The sequence below is a fragment of the Platalea leucorodia genome (assembly GCF_965183815.1).
Source record: "Platalea leucorodia genome assembly, chromosome: 6".
Lineage (NCBI taxonomy): Eukaryota > Metazoa > Chordata > Aves > Pelecaniformes > Threskiornithidae > Platalea > Platalea leucorodia.
In genome coordinates, this window is record NC_138828.1 from 55,273,258 (window position 1) to 55,294,722 (window position 21,465).

General features: G+C 42.5%; 1 protein-coding gene across 2 annotated transcripts in view; it reads left to right on the plus strand.

Moving 5' to 3' along the window:
* Positions 1–21,465, plus strand: part of DLC1 (DLC1 Rho GTPase activating protein) — a gene marked incomplete at its 5' end in the record, with an annotated part of 217,516 nt that overhangs the window by 174,327 nt on the left and 21,724 nt on the right. Inside the window, 3 exons of one of the 2 annotated variants that reach the window (XM_082316318.1) lie at positions 3,654–3,724; positions 16,658–16,729; positions 19,659–19,740. In XM_082316318.1, the coding sequence (XP_082172444.1) occupies positions 3,712–3,724; positions 16,658–16,729; positions 19,659–19,740 (167 nt within the window). Of the gene's footprint in view, positions 1–3,653; positions 3,725–16,657; positions 16,730–19,658; positions 19,741–21,465 lie in introns of those variants that run through there. The other variant, XM_082316317.1, reaches the window with a different exon arrangement.

Below are 21,465 nucleotides of genomic sequence, written 5' to 3' on the forward strand. Positions count from 1 at the left end.
CACCTATGTTTATGCAATATAATGACTTTACTGTGTATTTTGTTAAAAAGTACTTTGGAAAGATGCTTTATTTCATGTTGTGATTCTCTAGTAGGTGAAACAATAGCTTTCCTTCTCTGAAAGCAAGGCGCTCTTAATACCGCTTATCTCTCAGAAGTGATAGTGCAAACACTCTTTGTTAAGAGGCCTGAACAATTAGAGGCTCCTTTAAATAATTACTTTTCAGTAAAGTCAAGTGCTAGAAAATGCAAACTTAATTATTTCGCTGACAATGGTTGCAACATGAAGGTCCTTTGGACTGTGGAAATACTATACACAAATACCCCAGTTGACAAGGAATCCAAGCCTAGAGCCAGAGGCCTGGAAACTCGGGCTGAAACAGCTCTATAATCTATCATGCTATTGCTAAGAGGATATTAATACTAGCGTTTAGAATTGCAATCATGTGTCTGACAATCCTGTGTTTGTACCAGCAGGTCAGTTGACTAATTACGAATTGGGACTTCTCTGTGTACTGCACTATTTAGAAGAAAAAGGATGACAAGGGTACAGTTAACCATTAAGGCATTTGGGCCTGGGAGGGAAAACAGAGGACAATCAAGTCCTTATTATTAGATGCCGTCCTGCGAATCACTCCCTTATGCAGTTACAACAGAAGGAGAATTCACCTTTTAAAGTGAGTAATTGTGCCTGTCGGGCAATCCTTTACAATTATTTTACCATCCAGCGAGAGCTCATTGATTGCATTAAGGATAACACTACTCCACAGAAACAATTCTCTTAGGCAGGCTACTTCTAAAATCCTGCGTCTCTGCCAGGCAGCTGCCTGCTCTTTGAATAGCCAGAGAGATAAAGAAATAAAAATATTAAAGGCCAAAGCTCTACCGATTTCACAACGCTCTTTACAGCCGGATGAGTGATTAGGGAGGTTGTAGCCTGCTAAACACCCATGCCTCAGGTGGAATGCTCCTTTGAGCACGTTTTACAGCGAATGTGGGACTGGTGCCTTGCTTTTCAGCTCCAAAAATATGCCTGCTTAAGCAGCCCTATAGAATTCCAAGTTAAAATGCAAGCCAGAGAGACTGCATGTCTTCAAGGGTTGATAACAAACTAGAATCAAAGCCTTTCTCTTTCAGATTACCAGTAAGAATCTAATCCAGGTCAGTGATAATCCTCCGGCATCTATTTAGCGATGATCCCAGCAGACAGACTGCTCCATCACAAAAGTCACTGGTTTTGACATTGCTGAGGGAATCCACAAAGACTAAATGAGGATGGAGATTCCTCCTTTCCTGTGGGAGCTGATTAGCTTGGCAAGCAGAACAGGAGAGCTGAACTAAAGCACGAATATAGTGTTTTATCATCAGCATCATCAGCATTCATTTGCTGTTTTACAAAGTGGTAGAGGTGAGAATGACAACCCTTGGTTTAACTACTGAGAGCTTCCCATCTTCTGTGTCTGGGCCACATTTGTCGTGTATTCATCGATCTCATCACTCACCCCTTTCAGAGTCCTCAAACAAAACTCTCTGACTTTAAATTCTTGTTTTTGTATCTATCACACAACCCTCTCTGAAGTGAGATATTACTTCACTGCTGCACACACCTCCTCCTCTCATTCTTAGCTGTTTTCAGTTCCCTTTCACGCTGCTAAGTCCTCCAAACCCTTCCCATTTTTTTCTGCAGAGTAAAAGTCCATTCTCTCCTTCTTCAAAAGCTTCCTGAGGGTCCTATACAAAAGCTTCCTATACAGAGATGCGGGCTTAGTCCAGGAAGCAGCCTAGGCAGTCCGTGTTTACAAGAACAAGCCCTGCTTTTTACCAAGGGTATTAACTTGACACATGGTGGTCTTCTGGTTCCAGCGTTACCATTGTGATGGAAACACCTTAGTACCAGCGTGCTTTCCTGCATGTTCTGGATATTTTTTTCTTTTTTTTTTTTCCCCTTCCTTTTGAGGATGCTTATTGGAGAAACAATTTCTCTCTTTTCTAGAATTCAGACTCTAAAGCTCACGCACAATGTGCAGCCAGCATTTTCCATCTCTTGTCATGACTATTCTGTCACTTCCTAGTCTATCAAGTGCATAAAAGTATAGACGATACAGAGAGAAAGCCAATTAGACTAGGATTGCCTTGTCTGTTCAACAGCTGGGGCATAGCGTATGTCTGTCTTCTCTGTGTCAGAGTTAAGAATTCACATTCTGCGGGCCTGACCTACCTTGTAAACATATATCCTGGTGGCTTACAAGAAGCATTCAAAAATGCAGGTAAATGTGGCTATGCCAAAAAGAGCTGGAGTGAGTTTAGATATGAAGAGGTAATTGATTAAGCGGGTAACATATATAAAGTCAAGCTTGAAGATATAGTACAGTTCCGTCCTCTTCTGGGCTATTAAAGTAAATTAATGACCTGGAGCTGTGTAGGGGTTTCCAGAAACAACACTATAATAGCCAACTGGCCACAGTTTGCAGCCTATAGAAGGGGGAGATGTTTACTCTTCAGCAAACTGCCTGCTCAGGCACCACGCTATATATACTCTATATCTGACAGATCATAGTGCAGAAATGACAACCGAATCTTAGAATAACACCAGTGAGTATAAAATACGATGTTGGCTTGGAAGAAAATGAACCAATCATAATCTTTGATGTGACCCAGATATTTCCAGAATTTCACAGTACTCTTTTCCATGCTGATAGCTTGGCAGCTGCTCAAAAGTAGCTATTTTGTGCCATTTTAAAGCCCTGAATGTGAGCATCAACCCAGAAATAACCATTTGAACAATCTTCACAAAATATACAGGGGAGTAAATAGTGTAGGGAGTGACTCCCAGTCACAGAGCTATGAAGCCAGTCTTTGCTTCGCTATCTGCAAGCCATGCCTACGGCTGCGCTGTGGTCCCGATAGGAAAAACACTTGCTGGTTTCCATCCAGGTCCAGACGAAGACTTTGATGCTGTGCAGGCGTTTTCAACTTCTCACAGCACTCTTCGACACACTGCCTGGGGATGGAGGCACCAGCATCCCCTGGCCACCCTGCACAGCTCACTTCAGGCTGAAGGCTCAGCATCCTCCGTGCCGAGGGCTGCTCAGGCCTTCCCAACCCTTGCCAATTTTTAACACCAAGGAGCCACACTACCTTCTCTATTAGCACTCTGCTGTACATACCCTGGAAAAAGTATTTAGAGCTTTGCTGACTGCTTTTTATAAATATCACTATCGTCTAAAAGGCCACTGCAATAGCTGATAGCCATTAAAAATGACAAAGGAGTAAAGGGGACATAAGCCATTAGATCGTCTTTGACAGCATTACCTTCGGTTTGTGAAGTGCCCCTTGACGCCCCAGGCGTGCAACGAGGGGTGGGTGGGTGGCGGGGTGTATGTCGCTTTCTGCTCGTATTTATGGGTCGCGACCAGGTAAGCGCCTGAGCGGGCTGCGCCTGCCTGCGCGCAAGTGCCCTTCCCTGCGCGGCGGGGGAGCGCGGCGCGGGGCGCGGAGCGGGGCGCGGGGCGCGGAGCGGGGCGGCCGGCGGGGCGGGCCCTGGCGGCGGGGGCGGGGGCGCCTGAAGGGGCCGGGCGGCCGCGCCGCCCCTCCGCGCCGGGTGTCAGTTGCGAGCCGCCGCCGCGCAGGCAGGCAGGGAGGGAGGCCGGCAGGGAGGCAGGCAGGCAGCTCCGCAGCAGCCCCGCGGAGGCACCGCGGCAGGCGGGAGACCATGATCCTCACACGTAAGCTCGGGCGCTGCCCGATGGGGGAGGTGGTGGCGGCTGCGCGCCCGGGGGCGCAGGCTCCGCGCATCGCGGCCGGCGTTGCCGGGAGGTACTTCGGGGGCAGCGCGGTGGGGTCTGGGGGGACGGGGGTCCCTCTTGTGTTATCCCGCAGCCCCCGGAAAGGCAGCGGTGGCAGGAGGGCGGGCGGGCTGCCCCGGCGCGTCCCGCCGTGCGGTGCGCGGTGCGGTGCGTCCCCAGCCGCGGGTCTTCGCCCCGCCGGCCCGTCCGTGTTTGCGGGGGGTGAGGAGCGCCCGTCGGGGCGGGAGCAGCCCCAGGTGAGACGGGAGAGCTGCGGGAGCCCGGAATGACTTTTGTCGCTGGGAAGCGGCGGTACGTTGCGGCTCTGGTCGGGGAGTGTGGGCCGAAGGGGTTAACAGCCGCAGGACCTAAGGCACGGAGCCGCGGAGGAGCCGCGGGCGCGGAGCGGCGCGCAGGATGCGGCTTCCCTCTGTGCAGGGCATCGTGGCCATCTCTTCTCGCTCTTTTTTGATGTTTCGGGGTTTTTTTCTTTTTTTTTTTTTTTTTTTTCCCCCTCCCGGAGTCCTTGCGAGACGGGAAACGCCGAGTTTCTTTTGAAGTTCTTCGTAATTAGCCCGATGGCCTCCAGGAGCCCGGTGGCTCCCCCCGTGCGGCGGTGGCCAGCCCTGATGTCACCCTCGGAGGCTTTGATCCCGGTGGAGGAGCAGCACCTCCTGCCAGTCGGGATCACCCCCCCTCCACCCCCTTCTCCAGGCAAACAGAAAACCGATGCTGTTTTCCAGGCGGGCAGTTCTACCTTCCCTGTCGCCCTCCCCTTTCTTGCAAACAGCCACCAATGACTTACTTCCAGCATGACTGTGAAGTTGTTGAGCGACGTGTTGCCATTAGCCTAATGAGCTCTATTGCTAGTCAAGGGCACTTACTATTGGTACAACAATCTTTTTTCTTTTTTCCTTTTTTTTTTTTCTTCCTCTGTTCTCTTTGGGAAAATCATAGTATTGAAGAAATAGCTGCATTTAAACAATGTATTTAACTAGGTCAGGAGGTTCTGCCTGATGTGTCATAGTACTTAACACATGTGAATTGAAAGCCTGGGGAATGTAATTTTATCCTAGCCATCAATTATAGATGCTTTTATTTTTTTACAGGAGTAAGTGTGATCTGTTTCAATTGCCCTGCCCTGATCAAGAAATTCCCAACAGCAAATCAGTATCAATGCTCTGAGTCAGGTTATGTTTTCAGGCTGTTTGTAGTGAACTTCAGGAAGATAATAGACAAGCGGATTTCATACGAGCCTCTGCGTATGAATCTATCAACACTTCGGTGCCAGACTGATTCAGCATCCGTCTGGCAACCAGGCTGTTGCTGGCTGACAGCACACGGAGTTGGTATTAGGCGCCTCTGGTGATTCCCCAGCTGTAGGCTGCTATCTTGTCTTCCAGGTATCCTTAGTGATATCCTGTGGGCATCCTGATCTGCATCTCCGGTAGAAGCAACAAAAAAGAGAAAGGCTGAGGTGGCCAGGAAGTGGGATGGATGTCTCTCTAGCAAATGGGTTTGGGTTACTACTTCAGTTTGCCTGTGGGATCCTGATTAGGGCTGAGAGTCTTTGATTGCGGAATACAGTATATGCAAAAGCAGATGTAGATATTGTTTTGAGAAGATCCCTTTCATCTACAAGTTCATAGAAATCAAAGCATTTGGAGCTACCTTTTGTAACCTCTAGGACTTCCTGATCTCTTTATCTTCTTCTAAAATAACTTGGTTTGTTAATTGATTTTTTTTTTTTATCAAAAGGAAGTGCAGATACATTGTTTTAAACACCATGGAGCTATTGTTAAATTTCATTTCTAAGTGGTAGTTAAAAGAAAGAATATATCTTGTCATGGTTTGGGTTTTAATTCTCAGTTGTATAGATTCAATCCAGGATTTTTAATTCCTGAGTCAGAATCTTCCCAGCCAGTTCTGCAGCTGCCCTTGCTGGGCCAGAGAGAAAGACTGCTGCTAGTCATGGAAACTCACAAGTAGCCTGTGTATTTTGCCTCTGGTGGGGGCAGGAAAAAGGTACTGCAGTTGTCCTTATGCACTCAAATGTTTATGTTAGGATTCCTAGAAGAAGGAGATGAGAGGTGACTTGGTTTTACTTTTCTGGTTCTTCTAATTCATTACATTCTAGGCAATGGTTTGTTTGAGGCCTGTGAATTTATGAGTTTTGCAAATATTTAGAGATGCAGTTTGCATGATAAAGTTTTTTTCTGGTCAGAATACCACAGTATGTTATGTTTGGGCTTTTTTAGAGATTCAGACTTCTCTTCCAGTTCCCTTGCTTGGAGTTGTGCTATTGGCTTCAGCATAAACAAAACTGCACCCTTGGCTGGCTAAAAGGGGATGGAGGAAGAGAACTCATGTGCTTAACAGGATGGTCCTGTACTGTAAACAAGTGCTTTTCATGCTTAACTATCCTTCCTAGCAACAGGAAGAAGGAAATGAGGCTATGCAAAAGGACCCTGACACGTTTCAGACAATGCCAGACCCACCCTAGCATTCATACAGTATAGCCAGAAGACTTGGGGAAATAAAAATAACTTCAGATGTTTCCCCTTCCTTCCTGTGCATATTATAGAAATACAGCAATCAAATGATCTGCAGTTCACAGAAAACTTGCTGGTTTGGTCTCCACTAAGTAAAGAGATGATGCCCCTATATAACTTATATATCTTTATTGGGTATCATATTGTTCTGCTTACATTCTGATCCTCGGTGTTTCAGGGCAAATGAATTACAAAACACTATATCCTCTCTAGTGATGTAGCAAGTGTAGATATCTGGTAATTTTGGTAATTTCAGCAATTCCAGGCGTTTTTCTTGCTTGTACCTATGCTGTCAGTCATTCTGACTGGTACAGGGTATCAAGATTGTCTTGCGTGTTTTTTTATTTCCAAAGTTTTTTCCAAGTTTTTTCTTTTTTCCTTTTTATTTTCTCTTCTAGTTTTCCCTCTTCTCCTGTTTTAAGGAAAAAACAAAGTCTGTCTTCCACCAGTGATGAGCAAGTCTCATGAAAGGGGCACAGGACGGGGCCGCAATTGGAGCGTTCTGGTTCTTTTCGCTGGACACTTACTCTGCCATACTTGCTGACACTGAGTACTACCCTATCCCACAGAGAACACCTTTGAAATCAGTAGGTCTGTTAGTACACTATACCATTGACATAACTGGTAGAAGTAAAATAAAGTCAAGAATGACTTAACCAGCTAGCTTTAATTCACGGAGTTTCATTATCTGAAAGTTACAGGTAATACTACACACCTTTCTGAAGTACTTTGGTGTCTTTAGAAGAGCATGCTAAGCATTGTTATTTGTTAGGATGAATATTCTTTCAAATATTGACGAGTATTTGTTTCCCTTGAGAAGGACTGTGCTAGATGAGACTGGATCAGGAAAAATATTATCCGGTCTCTCTTCTAATGAAGAAACAATATGATGGCTGACTTATTGTGGGGACATTTTTTTAAAGCCCAAGATGGTGCAGAATTCCTTAGACTTGGTTTTAAATATATTTATTTTGTATGTATCTAAAAAGTCCATTCAAATGCTCATCTCAGTCTGTGCAAAGAACGCTTCCTGAGGAGATGCATGAAAGACGTTTGCTGACGCTAGCGATGGGCACAGTTTGACCTTCCTCAACCTATTCTTCTCATGTGCTGAAGATTCAGGATTAAGAAAAATATACCCCCCTGCATTCTTGCACTTTGAGGATGGTCTTTCTGTGACCCTGTGGACCCACAGAACTGGATGCTCTGCTGGCCACCCTTCCCTCTGCTCTCTGTATGTGTCTCTGATAACAGAATTCCTGTGCATTATAAGACAGAAGAAACTTGCCAGTGTAAACCCTCGTGATCTGTTTTAACTTCCCTTCTTCTTTCCATACATAGTCTCTCTCTGCTTTCTTCTGCAGTGCTGTCCTGGATTTGCAGTGCTACCGTGGCTCTGCTGTATCTAGACCATTCTCTTATCCCCAAAGGTGGAGTTGCAAGGTGTGACCATTAGATCAGGATCTGAGAAAAGTATTTTCAAGTGTGCAGTATCACAGCCAGAATACTCTAACTGTCTGTAATGTCTGGAAGTAGAAAGTTCATAGTAATACTTGCTTTGGGAAAATCCAGGTTTCCTTCTTTAATTCTGATTTAGGGAAAGAGGCATTCAGCTGGGACACTACCAGCTTTATGCTGGGCTGCTTCACTGCCACAGGGATTTCTGACCTTTTGTATCCAGTGTTGTATCATCCACACAGGGCTCAGTTTGGGGACTGGGTCACCCGTGAGGTAAGCACTAAATGGTTATGATGCAAAGGTAGTCCTTCTTCTGTACAGTTCTTCCTATGTGTGCAGACAGTTCTGAGGTTGAGGCTTAACGAGCTAGAAGTAACTGTCAGGATAAAATCTACTTTCCTCTCTATGAACCATTGAGACAGCTCAGATCAGCTCTTAACACCATTACTGTTTCCTAGATCTGACCAGGTAACCCAGACTTTGGGCATTTTTAGAGGAAGTATCTGTCACACCGGACCTACTCACTTTTGCCTCCCTCTGGAGCTCAACGAGCCTTTGATTTGAGCTTTGCATACAGTATGCAAGTTTACTAGCTTGCAGGCAGGGTGCAATGGAAGAATATTAATGCTGGGCTTGGGAGTAGCAATGGTTAATGTTTGCCCTTCAGTATGTTCTCAAAGGTCATTCTAACCAAGTCATTTCTGAGCGAAGAGAAGGTTAAAGTCATCTTCTTTTTCCCGGTCTTTGGAGGAGGATTCGTTTCTCACTCTGGAATCTGTCAACACGACCTCCTTCAGAGGATTTGACTAACTGCTTTCTCTGCCCCAAATAATCCTCCTCCAAGACCACCCTGTGTTAATCAGGCCAGATAAATAACCCACGTGCCCAATTATTTCTTAAGGTTTTTTTTTAAGTCACTTGACATCTTGTTCCTCTTCATCTGTGAACCTTCTTAAAAACGAATGGGAGAAGACTGTCTTTAATCTATAAAAAGAATCGTTCTTTGGCAGGAAAACTGCCATATGAAGCTTTAGTTTTCTGTTTAAACAAAGTTAGTTTTTAACATTATATTTCGTTGTTTTCTAAATTTCTTTCTTAATCCTCCTATATATGCCCAAAAGGCAAAAACCATTTAGGAATAAATTATGATCTACAGTGTAAACCAGGAGTTATGATGGTTCTTTTGTGTCCTAGAACATGCTTTCCCAAAGTCTTCAACAAGTTGCGAAGCAATGCAGCTAACTTTGCGCAGTTAGAAGCATACTTGATAGTGTGAAAATAAGCAGTAATTGCCCTCTCTTACAGTGTATAGGGAAAGTACTTGACGGAGACACGGGGAGTATCCTTCATCCCCGTGCTCCTGTAGTAGGTCCTGAAATGGTGGTGCTTTGATGCTTTTCTGAGCATAACAGTTGCTCTGGGTCCTCCTGACAGAGAGGAGGACCTCTTGCCAGCCAGGGCACGCTCTGGGGGTGGTGGCTGTGCCCTCTCTGCCCTCCTGCCACCAGGCACTGTCCTTCCTTGTCCTCTGACAAAATCCTGGGCTGTTCCCTGTGCTTGGGGTGGGGCTTACAGCACAACTGGACTTAGAGGAAACAGAAGTCTCATTTTAAGTATTTTTGGGGTAGAAATAATGAGGACACCTGTGAAACTGATTGCCTTTATTCCTGAAAAAGAGTATTGTTGTGTTTTAGAGACCCGTGGATCTATGTTGGGAAGGGCTTGATTCCTCTGAAATTCATGGAGGCTCCCATTGATTTCAGCAAGTTTTGACTCAAGCACTAAACATTTTAAACATTTTCATCAAATGTTGTTTCTCTTGTTAAGTTTTGAGCCGAAAAACTTTTGAAGTGATTTCGATACACTGAAGACTATGAAAAGGAGATTCAAGTTAATTAGATTTTGGTTCACAAAAGCGGTATTGTGTTTCTTGTGCTAGCCAAGAGGATTGGTGAGCAATTAAAGCTTCTATATTATGTAACCTGGTACAGTTAGTAGGGAGGTAAATTACATACAACCAACGTACACCTATGCGGATGTTTTGGAAACCTTTTTTTTTTTTTTTAATTTAACTTTCATCATTAGGGGGATAAACAAACTTAAAACCCCATCAGTGGAAGTAAGCCATTTGCTCTTTCCAAAAAGCTGTGCTGAAAAAAAGTAGTGTTCAAGCTTCCTGATTTTTTTCAGAGAAAATATCAATATATGATCTTAAACATCTGTTTTCTTACTTCTTCTTCATCTGTTCCCACACAAATTCCAAACATACTCTGTTTCTTCTCCCAGTGTCCTGTGGTTTATACATAACATCAGCAGCATAGTTACTGTTTTGCTGCAAGGCTCCATAACTTGAAAAAGCCATTCCCATGTTTAACCCGTAGCCAGCAGGAGAGTGTTTCTTCAGTTGTCATCACGTAGTTGAGAAATATTTGAGTAAAATTCCCCACCACCACCTCTTTCCAGGGTTTTTATGAAAGCAATATATATATTTGGTGTCATATATGGTTTCTTTCAAGAACTTGAGTTTTTTTCCCCCCCAGAAAGTTTCTGGTAAGAAATATTTTCTTAAAATTGTGCATGCGTCCATATCTGCTTGAATTGACTGTTGAGACATGCAGCGTTAAGTCGAGATCACAACATGTATCATTTGACTATGGAAGGTAGATTGAAGCACAGTGAAATACAGGAGCACATCAAAATAGGCAGCTGCTATCGCAAATATAAATTGTGCTTTAAAGGTGATGAAGGGAGAAGAGGGACCCTGTCGGGAAAGTGGTTAGCTTTCACTTCAAAACCTGCAAGCTCATCATCAGTTCAAAAGCCATGCCTATTATTCTCTTGGACTCACTGTTTTATCTAGAAATGAATCCTTCATGGGCTGAATGTCAGACTAATATTTTAGGATAGTGGTATAGGATTGGATTGTTCTCTTAGAATAAGAAGATATTCCAACCATGCTAGAAATTTGGCAAGAGCTTTTAATGGGATTTTCAGAATTCTCTAGCTTTTAATGGTTGAATGTTTATTGACAAACTTACGAAGTTTCAGTGTTTGTTTTAAGGGCATTATCCTTATAAAATGCTCTTCTTCATTAATTACATTTTTGCTTTCTTTAGTCCTTGCTACGTGCTGCTTTCTTGAAAGGTGTGGAGCACTAAGTTAATGATACTGCCTAAGGAATATTTAACTAGATAGGTTTGAGAAAAAACAGACTTATGAAAAGGAATTTAATTATTTTCAAGCTACAGTCGCGTATCTTCAAAGTGAAAACCATCTGAGGCCATGGACACATAGCAGGCTAACTCTTAGGAAGTCATACTGTCCCAACTTTAAAGGGCTGCAGGCATATGACATTACACAGAACTGATTTATCATTTTCAGTGCCTGGCCTGCTCATTTGTAGACAGCTGCCATAGTGCAGTTTTTTTCCCGGTTTGTCTCAGATTTCACATCCGTGTTCATGTAGCTATAGACAGAGTGGTTGGAATAGTGTGATCAAATCTAGTCGTGGGACCACAATTCACATGTCAGGGATGTAATTCAAGCACTTGGAAAAATGATTGCTTGTACTTGGACAGTGGAATTCTATCCAGAGAAGAATATTTCTCATATATACCACAGCTGGTCTTAAAAAATATGATCCTGAATGATCTCAAGCTTCTTAATAGCTCAGGACAGTGTTTTGGAGTTGAACACGAATTTTGCAAAGCACCAGAAATTGCAGAGGGACACGATATGTAGGGACAAGTAATTTCTGATACAGACAGAAAAGCAGGGTGAGCTTCTGAGTATGCAAGCCCTTTTGCAGCCATTAAACTGGAGCATCAGTCCTGGACGGGAAAGAATCCTCTTTGTGCTCCATCTGTGCCTTAGAAAACATGCAGGTAGTTTATGGAGTTTTATGCATGACAGTAAGGAGCAAGAGAGTTCATCTCTAGCATTCATGTTGAGAAATCACATTCTCTGCATCGCATGGGAGAGACTCTCCTGCAAGCTATTTCAGGAAGATGAATTTGTATTTAATTTTTACAATTTTTTTTTTCTTTTGTGAAAAAATCAAATAGTGAATTTCAGCTAGAATTAGCTGGTCCAAAATTAACACCAAAAAGAACCCCATACAAACCAGTCGTTAGGTGTGGCATTGGAGTGAACCTTCAGCAATGAAGCCCATTTTTGCCAAAATTTGATTTTAACAGCGTTGATTTGGCGAGTCTCACTGCAGATTTTTACAATGTACTCTCTTAGCAGAGCCAAAAGGTTAGATGAGTAGAACTGATGTGCGGAGGTGCTAATATGGCTATAAAGGTGTCTGTCTTGAGGCAAGAGGAAACCATCTGCTTGGAAGAACTGTTCATATGATGTTTAGCACTTAGGTGAAAATAGAATCAATGCATGACTGTACAAAGATACAACTGCTTTGCACCTTGTCCTGAAGACCCTGAAAAAGCTGGTGCTTAAGTTGCATGTTATTTCATGGAAGCAAAAAGAGAGGAAGAATGCAAGTAAATGATCTTGCTGCTCTTTGCTAGATGCTATGTGTTTTTTTTTTTCCTATGATTATTTTTTTCTGGAAGGACATTATTGCAGCATCACACTGTGTGGTTCTCACTTTCTATAGGAAGGAAAGTATCATCCAACAAAAGACTATAGACATCTTAGAGTTCTCCCTTCTAGAACTGCAGTATCAAACAAGGTGTGGATTGAGGTATTTTTCCTATGAAGTTTTAAACTTGCCAATTTGCAAGGCCAGGTACCAGGATAAACCAAAGTTAAACAAAAAGGAAGTTAGAAGTTTCCATTTTCACTTACCAGTTTGGGGAAGAATTGGGTCCTCCTAACCCCCCAGGAAGCGGGTAAATAAGGACTAATGGTTCCCAACCATACACAAAAGGAACTCCTACCCTTGATTTGAGCATGGAGGCCTGCTTTGTGAAACGGACTAACAAATAAAGCTGTTTCCAATAAAAATTTCCTGTTTCCTCTTTAACACATTTGCCTGCTGTTTGCTTACACGACACCAAGAATAAAGGCTTCATTGTACTCCTTTTTGGCTTTTTTTTGTTTTGTTGGGGTTTTTTTTGTTTTGTTTTACTTTCTAAGAGATTTTCTTGTGTATCAAGACATTTAGAAATAATAGCGCCATTTCTTTCTTGCCAGCAGTTCTTTCGTACGAGAACCTCCTGCTGCTGGGGGAGGGCACAGGACGCACATCTGAAAAGCCGCACATACATTTCTTGCCTGGAATGTATACTGAATTGTAGTTTATTGTAAAGGTTTTAACTAGCAAGGATGTTTGATGCAGAAAGGAAGTGACACTGCAGGGATGGAGCGGGGAGGAGGGAGTGAGACCAGTCCCTTGCCCACAGCAACTTGTATCAGCTCAGCTGCCAGGTCTTTGTCGGAAAGATGCTCACAGTGGGAAATGGCTTTGCATATCACGGCAGATTAATTGGGGCTGAAGTAGGACTTCCCTAAAATGGGTTGGAAAGCAGTGTAGAGTTCCTCTGCAAGCTCCCTCTCCTCCCTGTGGCTCTCAGCTGGCCCCAAGCAAGCAGATGGTGTGCTCTGCAGTGAGTTCGTAGCTCAGGTAATGAGCTGTAACTTAGGTCCCCTGGGAGACTGAACAAAGGCTTCTGGGCGCCCTGTCCGTTCTAAAACTTTTTAGAAATAGTGCAAAAATCTGTTTTTGGAAGCTCTGTTCTTCTCTCTTTTGCCCCTCATTATCCCGGTTGCCATTGATCCAGATGACAAGGACTTGCACATATTCCGATGTCCATCTGGATATGACACCGTGGCAGCTGGCAAACCAAGAGTCCCAGGGCTGATGCTGCTGAGCTGGAAGAAAAGGTGGTATTTGGAAAGTGTGGGAATAAGCTTTCTCCTCTAGCATAGTTTAAATGATTTGGCCAGAACCTCAGGTTACTAATGTATTTTATTCTCAAAGGCAGATTCCAGTTAAGTTGTGGTAGTGAACTTTTTACCTGTACAACCTTTCAGCTGTTTAAGTTTGTATCTCTTATGTGAGGAAGCTTGTTCTGTGTACTCAGCTTTCTGTGCAGCCTATTCAGCGCACCCTGGGCTGGATTCTCCCTCCGGCTGTATTTTGATCTGCCTGAATTTCACATACATACACAGTTTTGTTCATACTCTGGCTCCTTCAGTAACCAGCAGGGTTGAGATGGGGAAGCTGGGTTGGAAATGACCTTACCGTTCATCTGTTCACAGCACATTGGCACAGTCTAGGAGCAATCCTGGGTTTGGCCAACTGGAGTTGAACAAAAGGAGCTGGTTTTTTAGGTCCTGCCTCCGCTCTGTCACCCATACCTCTGCCATGTCCCTCTCTGAGACACGCTTCGTGTGGATGGAGGTGACATGGAGAGAGCCCTGGCTGCAGGGGACTCCCTGGCCCCTTCTTCAAAGACAGCTCTCCAAACCCCTGGCCCTTCCAAGGACTTGCAAGAGCCCTGGCTTTCCCAAAATGTTTGAGATGGAAATGGGGCAAATATTGCTTTTAAAGCCTTGGTGCTGTCCTGTACCCAGCCCTAAGCATTTGCCTAGCCTAGTCAATGAACAGGTGCACGGGTGTTTTATTATTCTCTGCAATTCTTGTGGCCAAGCAGGAATAACTCAGGTGTTTCATTGCCTAGGTATACTTCTTAGGGGATTCTCAAAGGTATTTTGAAAGCAAATATGATCTGAAAATCTCAAAGGTACGTGACACCTGGGTGCCCATAAAATATGACTTCCACATAACTTGCATATATATTTGCAGAAAAGATACACAAAGCTTCTATAGAGAACCTTAAAAAAATCTGATAAATGCATATTCATAATTTTCTAGCTCTAGAAATATTTTACAGGTCATACACCTGGGGTGCTCAGTAAAGGACCTGTGAACAAATATTTAAACACATTTAAGAGCCACCGCAGTAGTAAAGAATCTGACACTTTTTTTTCCAATTGCACTAGAAGCATCTACCTGCATTTTTAGGTAAATACTGGTTATCGGGGCTCTTTTTTTTTTTTTTCAGTTTTAAATCGGGTAAAATCCTCATTCAATCCAGACACTTCTGCAGGATGTGACCTGTAAGACAGTGCATTTTATTTTAAGCACTCTTAAAAATTAAATGCAGATTTTTTTACTTTAGTATTTTCATTGCTTCTGAGATAGTGATAGCCTGTTGTTTGTTCCTGCTTTAGCAGTACAAGTTTTAAATATATTTTAGATTCTTTTTTTTTTTCCTTCTTTATTAACTTTCCCAGGTATTTCCTTAGGATACTGAAATTAAAATACTACTTTAAGCAAAACTTCACAATCTCTTGCAATTGGAATTGAAGAATGCTTTTTCTTAATGAGTAGCTAAGTCAATATGTCTGTACGTGCTTGTTCTCATGTGGTCCCATAACCCAAAGGTGAAGCAAACACAAGTTACACAAATGCCTGCTTGTCCTGACTTCAGAGAGAGTGGATTTTTGGCTGTTTATTTATCCGGAATGTTGTGCTTTGGCTCACCTTAACCCCTTGGTTTGGGTATGTATCTTAGCAAAGTAGTCTGGCAAAGCACGAATATTTTAACCCTGTTGTAGCAATTTGGAAAATTAGAGGGGGATTGCTGTCGTTTTGGAGACGCTAAAAGCTGTCTGCCGTTTCATCTGATTTTAATTATGTACTTATATCTCACTGGGAATATTTCATAACATGCCAAAATCTTGGGATATTTTACTTATGTTATGTTTGGCTCTTCACTGCCCTATATGCAGTAACTTGTATTCTGAGCAATTCTGAGCAAACCCCTTTGCACGTGGTTTCTGCAGCAGGTAGCTATAGTATCCTCTCCAAGTAGGTGGCAAAATTGTCTACTGAGTTGTACATAATGAAGCTTTTATTTTCTGGTCCATCAAGAACAGTGAATATAATCAAAGCCAGATGAACTTCAAGAGTTTCTGATTGCTCACTGTCTGTTTGATCAGTTCTAAGCAGGGAGCTAAATTCCCAGTAGCACTTTCTTGAATTTTTAGAACAAAATTAACCCAATCTGTTACCTGAACACTTGGAGAATACCCTAAATACCTTTTATATTTTCCTAGTTTGAGCTAGTAAGATAACAGATTCTTTATTTCTGCTTGTATTAGGTAACAAATGAATTTATGTATAATTTATGCACAGACTAATATAACCCATGTTCAAAATGTTTCCTTTCTTTCGGTGTCATGTATATGTATGTGAATAATTTCATTTTGCGGCGTGCTGTTTTGGGCAGCGTGAGGGAAAGTTAGGTGAATTTCCTGTAATATACCACATAACTCATAAATGCCTTGAAGACCTCCAGTGAAACTAGTTTCTTGTTGGGCAGTAAATACGCGCTTGAGTTAGTTGCAGTACAGTGTGTTGGTTGTTCTTGGGCTTGGGTCTGTCAGTACTATCTACAAGATGTTAAAGTGCACAGTATGACAAGCTCTACTAGGAATTTCTGTCAAGACAAAATGGTTGTGCCAAAAGAATCATAAGATTTGTTGAACAAATGCTGCTCATGTTGATTGCGGTGCTCGTTTCTCTAGTGATAACAAAACCTGTATGGAATAATCCATAACTCCTGCAGTTTTCATCTGTGCCTGTTTCTCTAACTATTAAAATGATGAGCTGTTGATAAATCACAGGTGGATGCTAGTGACTTCCCAGAATCTAAGATATGTTTGATCATGAGAAGAAAAGCAAACTGGGATAAGCAAACCTGTGTCTCAGTTCAAAGTTGCTGAATACCTTCCTGCTTATTTTGTAACGGGAATAGTAGAAGTGGTGGAGAGGAGGTTTTTGCTTTGCAGATCACTAATCAGAGGGTGTCTTGTTTCTGTCCTCTTCCAGAAATCGAGGCCAAGGAAGCTTGTGACTGGCTGCGGGCTGCTGGGTTTCCGCAGTACGCGCAGCTTTATGAAGGTAGGCACCTGAGCTTGCAATTCAATCATCCCGTGGCAATTTTGGGGCAATAAGATGTAATATTCACCAACAAATGAGGTTCAGGGGCACAACTGAAGTGCCAGTACTTCAGTACTACTTGCATTTCACAGATGTGAAAATAAGATGACTTTTAGGGACCGGGCTGCTCAGTCTGCTACCCACCACACACGCAGAGGTACCAAAGCCAATGAGACTCTGAAGCACTCTTGGAGTTTTAAATTTGTTCCATGTTTCTGTTTTAGTCTGAATGTTCCAAATGTCCTGATAGCACAAATGTTATGTTAGCACCATGGTGCATTCCCTGTAGTTAAAACACAAATGAACTATATTTTCATGGATGTAGTCATCCACTGCTATGAGCCCACAGTCTTGGAGAAACCCAGAAGCTGTGTCCAGCTCCACTGGCCAGCTCTCCTAATGGAGCAGAGGTAGGAAATTCTGCGTATGCATGGATTCATCTGTATGCCTCATGATTCCCAAGTCCTGTGTGTTTTTTCAGAATAGTTTGGGTTGGTGTCAGACACAGGCTCACAACGAAGGGAAAAAAGAACATACAAGCCATTGTTGCGCAGATGTGCAGCAGCTCCTTGAAGAGACTGCAGCCTCCTGCACTCAGTTGTCCTTCTGTGGGATGGATTCACTTTGCATGTCTGCTTTTACAAAGGTTTTGCTCAGTTAAAACTGTTGTATTCCTTGCCTCTCTAACCTACTAGGAACTTGCAGTTTTGGCATACAGTTCTTACACTCTGATGCAGAGTAATGTACAGAATTTTGTTTTCAGGTGTGACATCCTTTTTATATATGTGTATTATTGTTCAGAATTTCCCCACCGCCACCACTTAAAATTACTTGCATTGTAGAGAAATTATTATGCACTCTTATCTGCCTCTTCTTTTTTATAAAACAAACTCCAGCTGCTGCTTGTAAGAATGAGCATAGAAAGTCCATTATTTACAGTGAATAACTGTTGGAAATTACAGCAAATGCTGAGCTAACCTTCTTGAAAAATGATCTTGTTGAGCTTTGATTTGCAGCTGCATTGGCAATATGAGATGATAATAGCACTTTCCAAAGCAGCACTTGGCAAAACTGTTCTTTGCCTGTTCAGAAATTAAATTTCCTTTTATTATTTCTCTTTCTTTTTTTTTCTTCTTTTTTTTCTTGTGCTAATGGAGATGCCAAGATTTTCTTGGGATGCAGAGCTGGGACTGTACTTCCAGTCTTTGTTAAAACTGGGGACAAGACTCTCAGCTGAATATGTGAGCTTGTGGGTTTCATGTTATGCTGAGCTGTAAATCCTCTAACAAATTACTTGCATTCAAAAACCGTATCCTATCTGTGGTTATCATTGCCCTACCTAGAGACTCTAAACTTATATAAAGTTTCTAAGGTAGGACCATGTCCTGCCTAATATCAAAAGGACTGCAGAGGTGAGAGCAAGGCCAGCCCTACCCATTGAAAAGACAGCTGTCCTTATATGAAAACAATATACCATTGTCCTTTGCAAGCCTCCCTGGCAGCAGCAGCAGCAACAAAACCAGCAGCAGCATAAATTAAGCATTAAAAAAATGGACTCACGGAGACTATCAGCTTCTTCCAAGTCACCTCTCACTTAAGTTCTCCCATATCTTTTCTTGTGGGCACTCTAAGGTACTAACTTTCTCAGAGGAAAAACTTACATCAGCACTGGTGAAAAATACCAGTCAAATCTGCTCGCCTCCTTTACTTGCACCTTGGACTTAAAATAGTGAAGGGGAGAACCATGGAACAACTGGGTATAGTACGAGAGTTCTGAGGAGTCACCTATGGAGCGGTCTCACGCAGTACACATTTAAAATGGGGATTAATCAATGAGCCTTTGTCACTTGCTTTGCTAAAACCACAGTTTTCCGTAGAAGAGGTAGAATTTCTTGCATTTCACAGAATATGTCATAATTTGTTTATTCCTAATGCAAAATCAGGACAAACAGGTCATTTGAAAGATTATCTATTGGTATAAAAAAAGCCAGAATTTTAATTACCTTTCCACAAATTAACACCAATCCTATTCTTTTCATCATTTCAGCTCACTCTTTCCTAGTCTTTGGAGATTAAAATATTTTATAGACAATCACTTGGACCAGGAAAGTTGTATGCAAGTGCAACAGTATATTCAGAGTGTGTTCTTGTATTGCTCTGTGCCCTGAACACCCAGTGGCTTTGGTGGGAGTTTTGGCTGTGCAAGGAATGCCGGATCAGGACCTGTATGGCAGTCAGGAATCTGTGGAGGACAGTAAATAATATATATGTGGTTGCTGCTTCAGAGCTGTAGTAAATTTTCAGCTCTCCGCCAACATTGTTTCCTCCCCCTCACTCTCCCAGTTGTTTACCTAAATAATCTCTTAAGGAAAGGAGGCGGTATGGGCTCCACGCAGCTTGGCTTGCTTTCATTTCAGTCCATATCTCATTAATGTTGTAACAGTGTCAAACTTTCAAATAGCTTGATTAACAGCCAAGGAGATTGTGTTTCTCATTCTTTTCCAGAGATTTGAGGTTTACTGACCTTTTTTCTTTAATGTGAGATATTAGTACTTTGATGAAGATTGTATATTTATTTTAAATAAAGCTAGCCTGAATCAGTTTACACTTCTGATGTCGGATAGGGAGCTCGTGTTTGCCTCTTTCCCTCTCCCGTTGTTTCATCTCTGCTTTGCTCATTTTTTCCCCCATTATGCGTATGAACTTTCACTTACCAAAGCTGCGTGTCACAGGCTTGTACATGAAAAGGAAGCATTTGAGATAGTAACATGTGTTTACCTGAGAAGTGCCAATCACTGGCATCTTGGTGAGCTCAGCTGGAGGCTGTTCTGAAATAATTCGCCACTGGGAATAAGAGTCATTTTGATTCCATCTGTCTCTGTCCCTACAGATCTCCTTTTTCCAATTGACATTGCTCTAGTCAAGCGAGAGCATGACTTTCTGGACAGAGATGCTATTGAGGCCTTATGCAGGTAGGTGAAAAAAGAATCACACTGCATTTTGAAACAGAACTCTTCCTGTGTAATAGAAAGTATAGCCTGGGAAAAGCATAACCTCAACTGAATTCTGTACTATTAAATAACCATTTGCTTGAGACCTTTTTATTATCCACTATCAGTATGCAGTTTTCATTAGAATTATCTATTGGGCTAAGTAATGTTTGGGGATCTTATTTAAAACAAATTTGGGAGGAAAATGGCAGGAGTCTTTGTGACAGGCATATTCTTAATTGTTATTCTTCATTTGCTTTCATTACTAATCCCCAAATTAGTAAGGCACGTGGAAGCAGAGCTGTGCTGGCTACAGCCATCTGCACATACAACTGTAGCATTGGTTCCCACATGGGAATTATTTTTTGGGAGCAGTATTAGCAAAGCCATGCTGCTGCACTTTATTACTCTCCTTTCTTACCTTGGTGAGCAGCTATGTATACAAACAAAACAAAAAGCTATGTATACAAACGCTCATGCTGACCTCAGCACATCGCCCTGTGTGTGCCATGGTCACGAAAGTGACTGTGGGTATGGCTGTAAGGGATAATGTGAGCAAATCTAAGAGTTTACCACCGCTGCATAGGCTGGCCTGCAGTCAGCCATGTGCTCCCATTACATATCTTTGTTGTTTATGGGCTCTTTCACTCTGCAAAAAGAATCTGAATGGTTCTTTACTGGGTTAGTAAATTAAATCAGCCCCTGGAAAGGCATAATGAACTTCAGAATAGGTGCAAAGGATGGGGCAGGACCCCACAGCCAGCTGCAGGGGCAGGAGAAGGGATGGGTGGAGAAAAAGAGGGAGCAAGACTTGACTGTCTGTGGCAGCATGTTTTTACAGAACTACAGCCTCAGAATTACCAATTTTATCATAAGAGCAATTACAATGGCCCCATCTGACACTTCACCCATCCATCAGTTGCCTCCTCTACTGTGAGTCCACAATCTTAAATGGCAAAAAAGTGCCTTAACTTGTCATATCTCCTGTTACCTAGAAATGAGTGCAGTTTTCTGCCTCTGTCCTCCATTGTGGCAGCTTTCCAAATTGTCTGCAAAATGAATGCTTTTGGATACTACATGCATGATGTCTGCAACTCTAAATGTCAGTAATTCTAATGAATTACAAAACCCTTTTAAGAAAGGCTTTAAGTTTATAGTGTTCTCATGCCATCACTGCCATACTTGGAAGGGAAAGAGAGGGACTGGAATTTAAAGTTCTTCAGAAATATTTACAAGATTTTCAAACTAAGAAAACAGATTTGTTGTCCAGTCATTGGGAGGGGAAGGATCTCATGAATGTTAAATTCACACTCCAGATGTGCCCTACTCACGTCTAGGGCACCTATTCCATCCCATATTAAAGTGTGATGCATTGGTGGGCTTATTTGTGTGCTCTGGAACTTGTGAAGTCGTTGAACAGAAAATACAGAAATGTGAATAAATGCTGGTTCCCAGAAGCATAGTCTTCCCTTGCCAGGAAAACAAAATACAGTCAAGCCAGCATATTTTGGACCTAGTGCATGCCTGCGAGAATGCTTTTTAACCTGGGATTATTTATTTATATGGGAAAAAAAGGTAGCAGATTGTTTCTCGCTGGTGCGAGTAAGAATATGCCTTCCACATCTCTTTGAGATTTGCTGCTAGTGCGATCAATAAAAGCCGTTAGCACTTTTTCTGAACATAGAGGACAGTAAAAAGATCTGTATC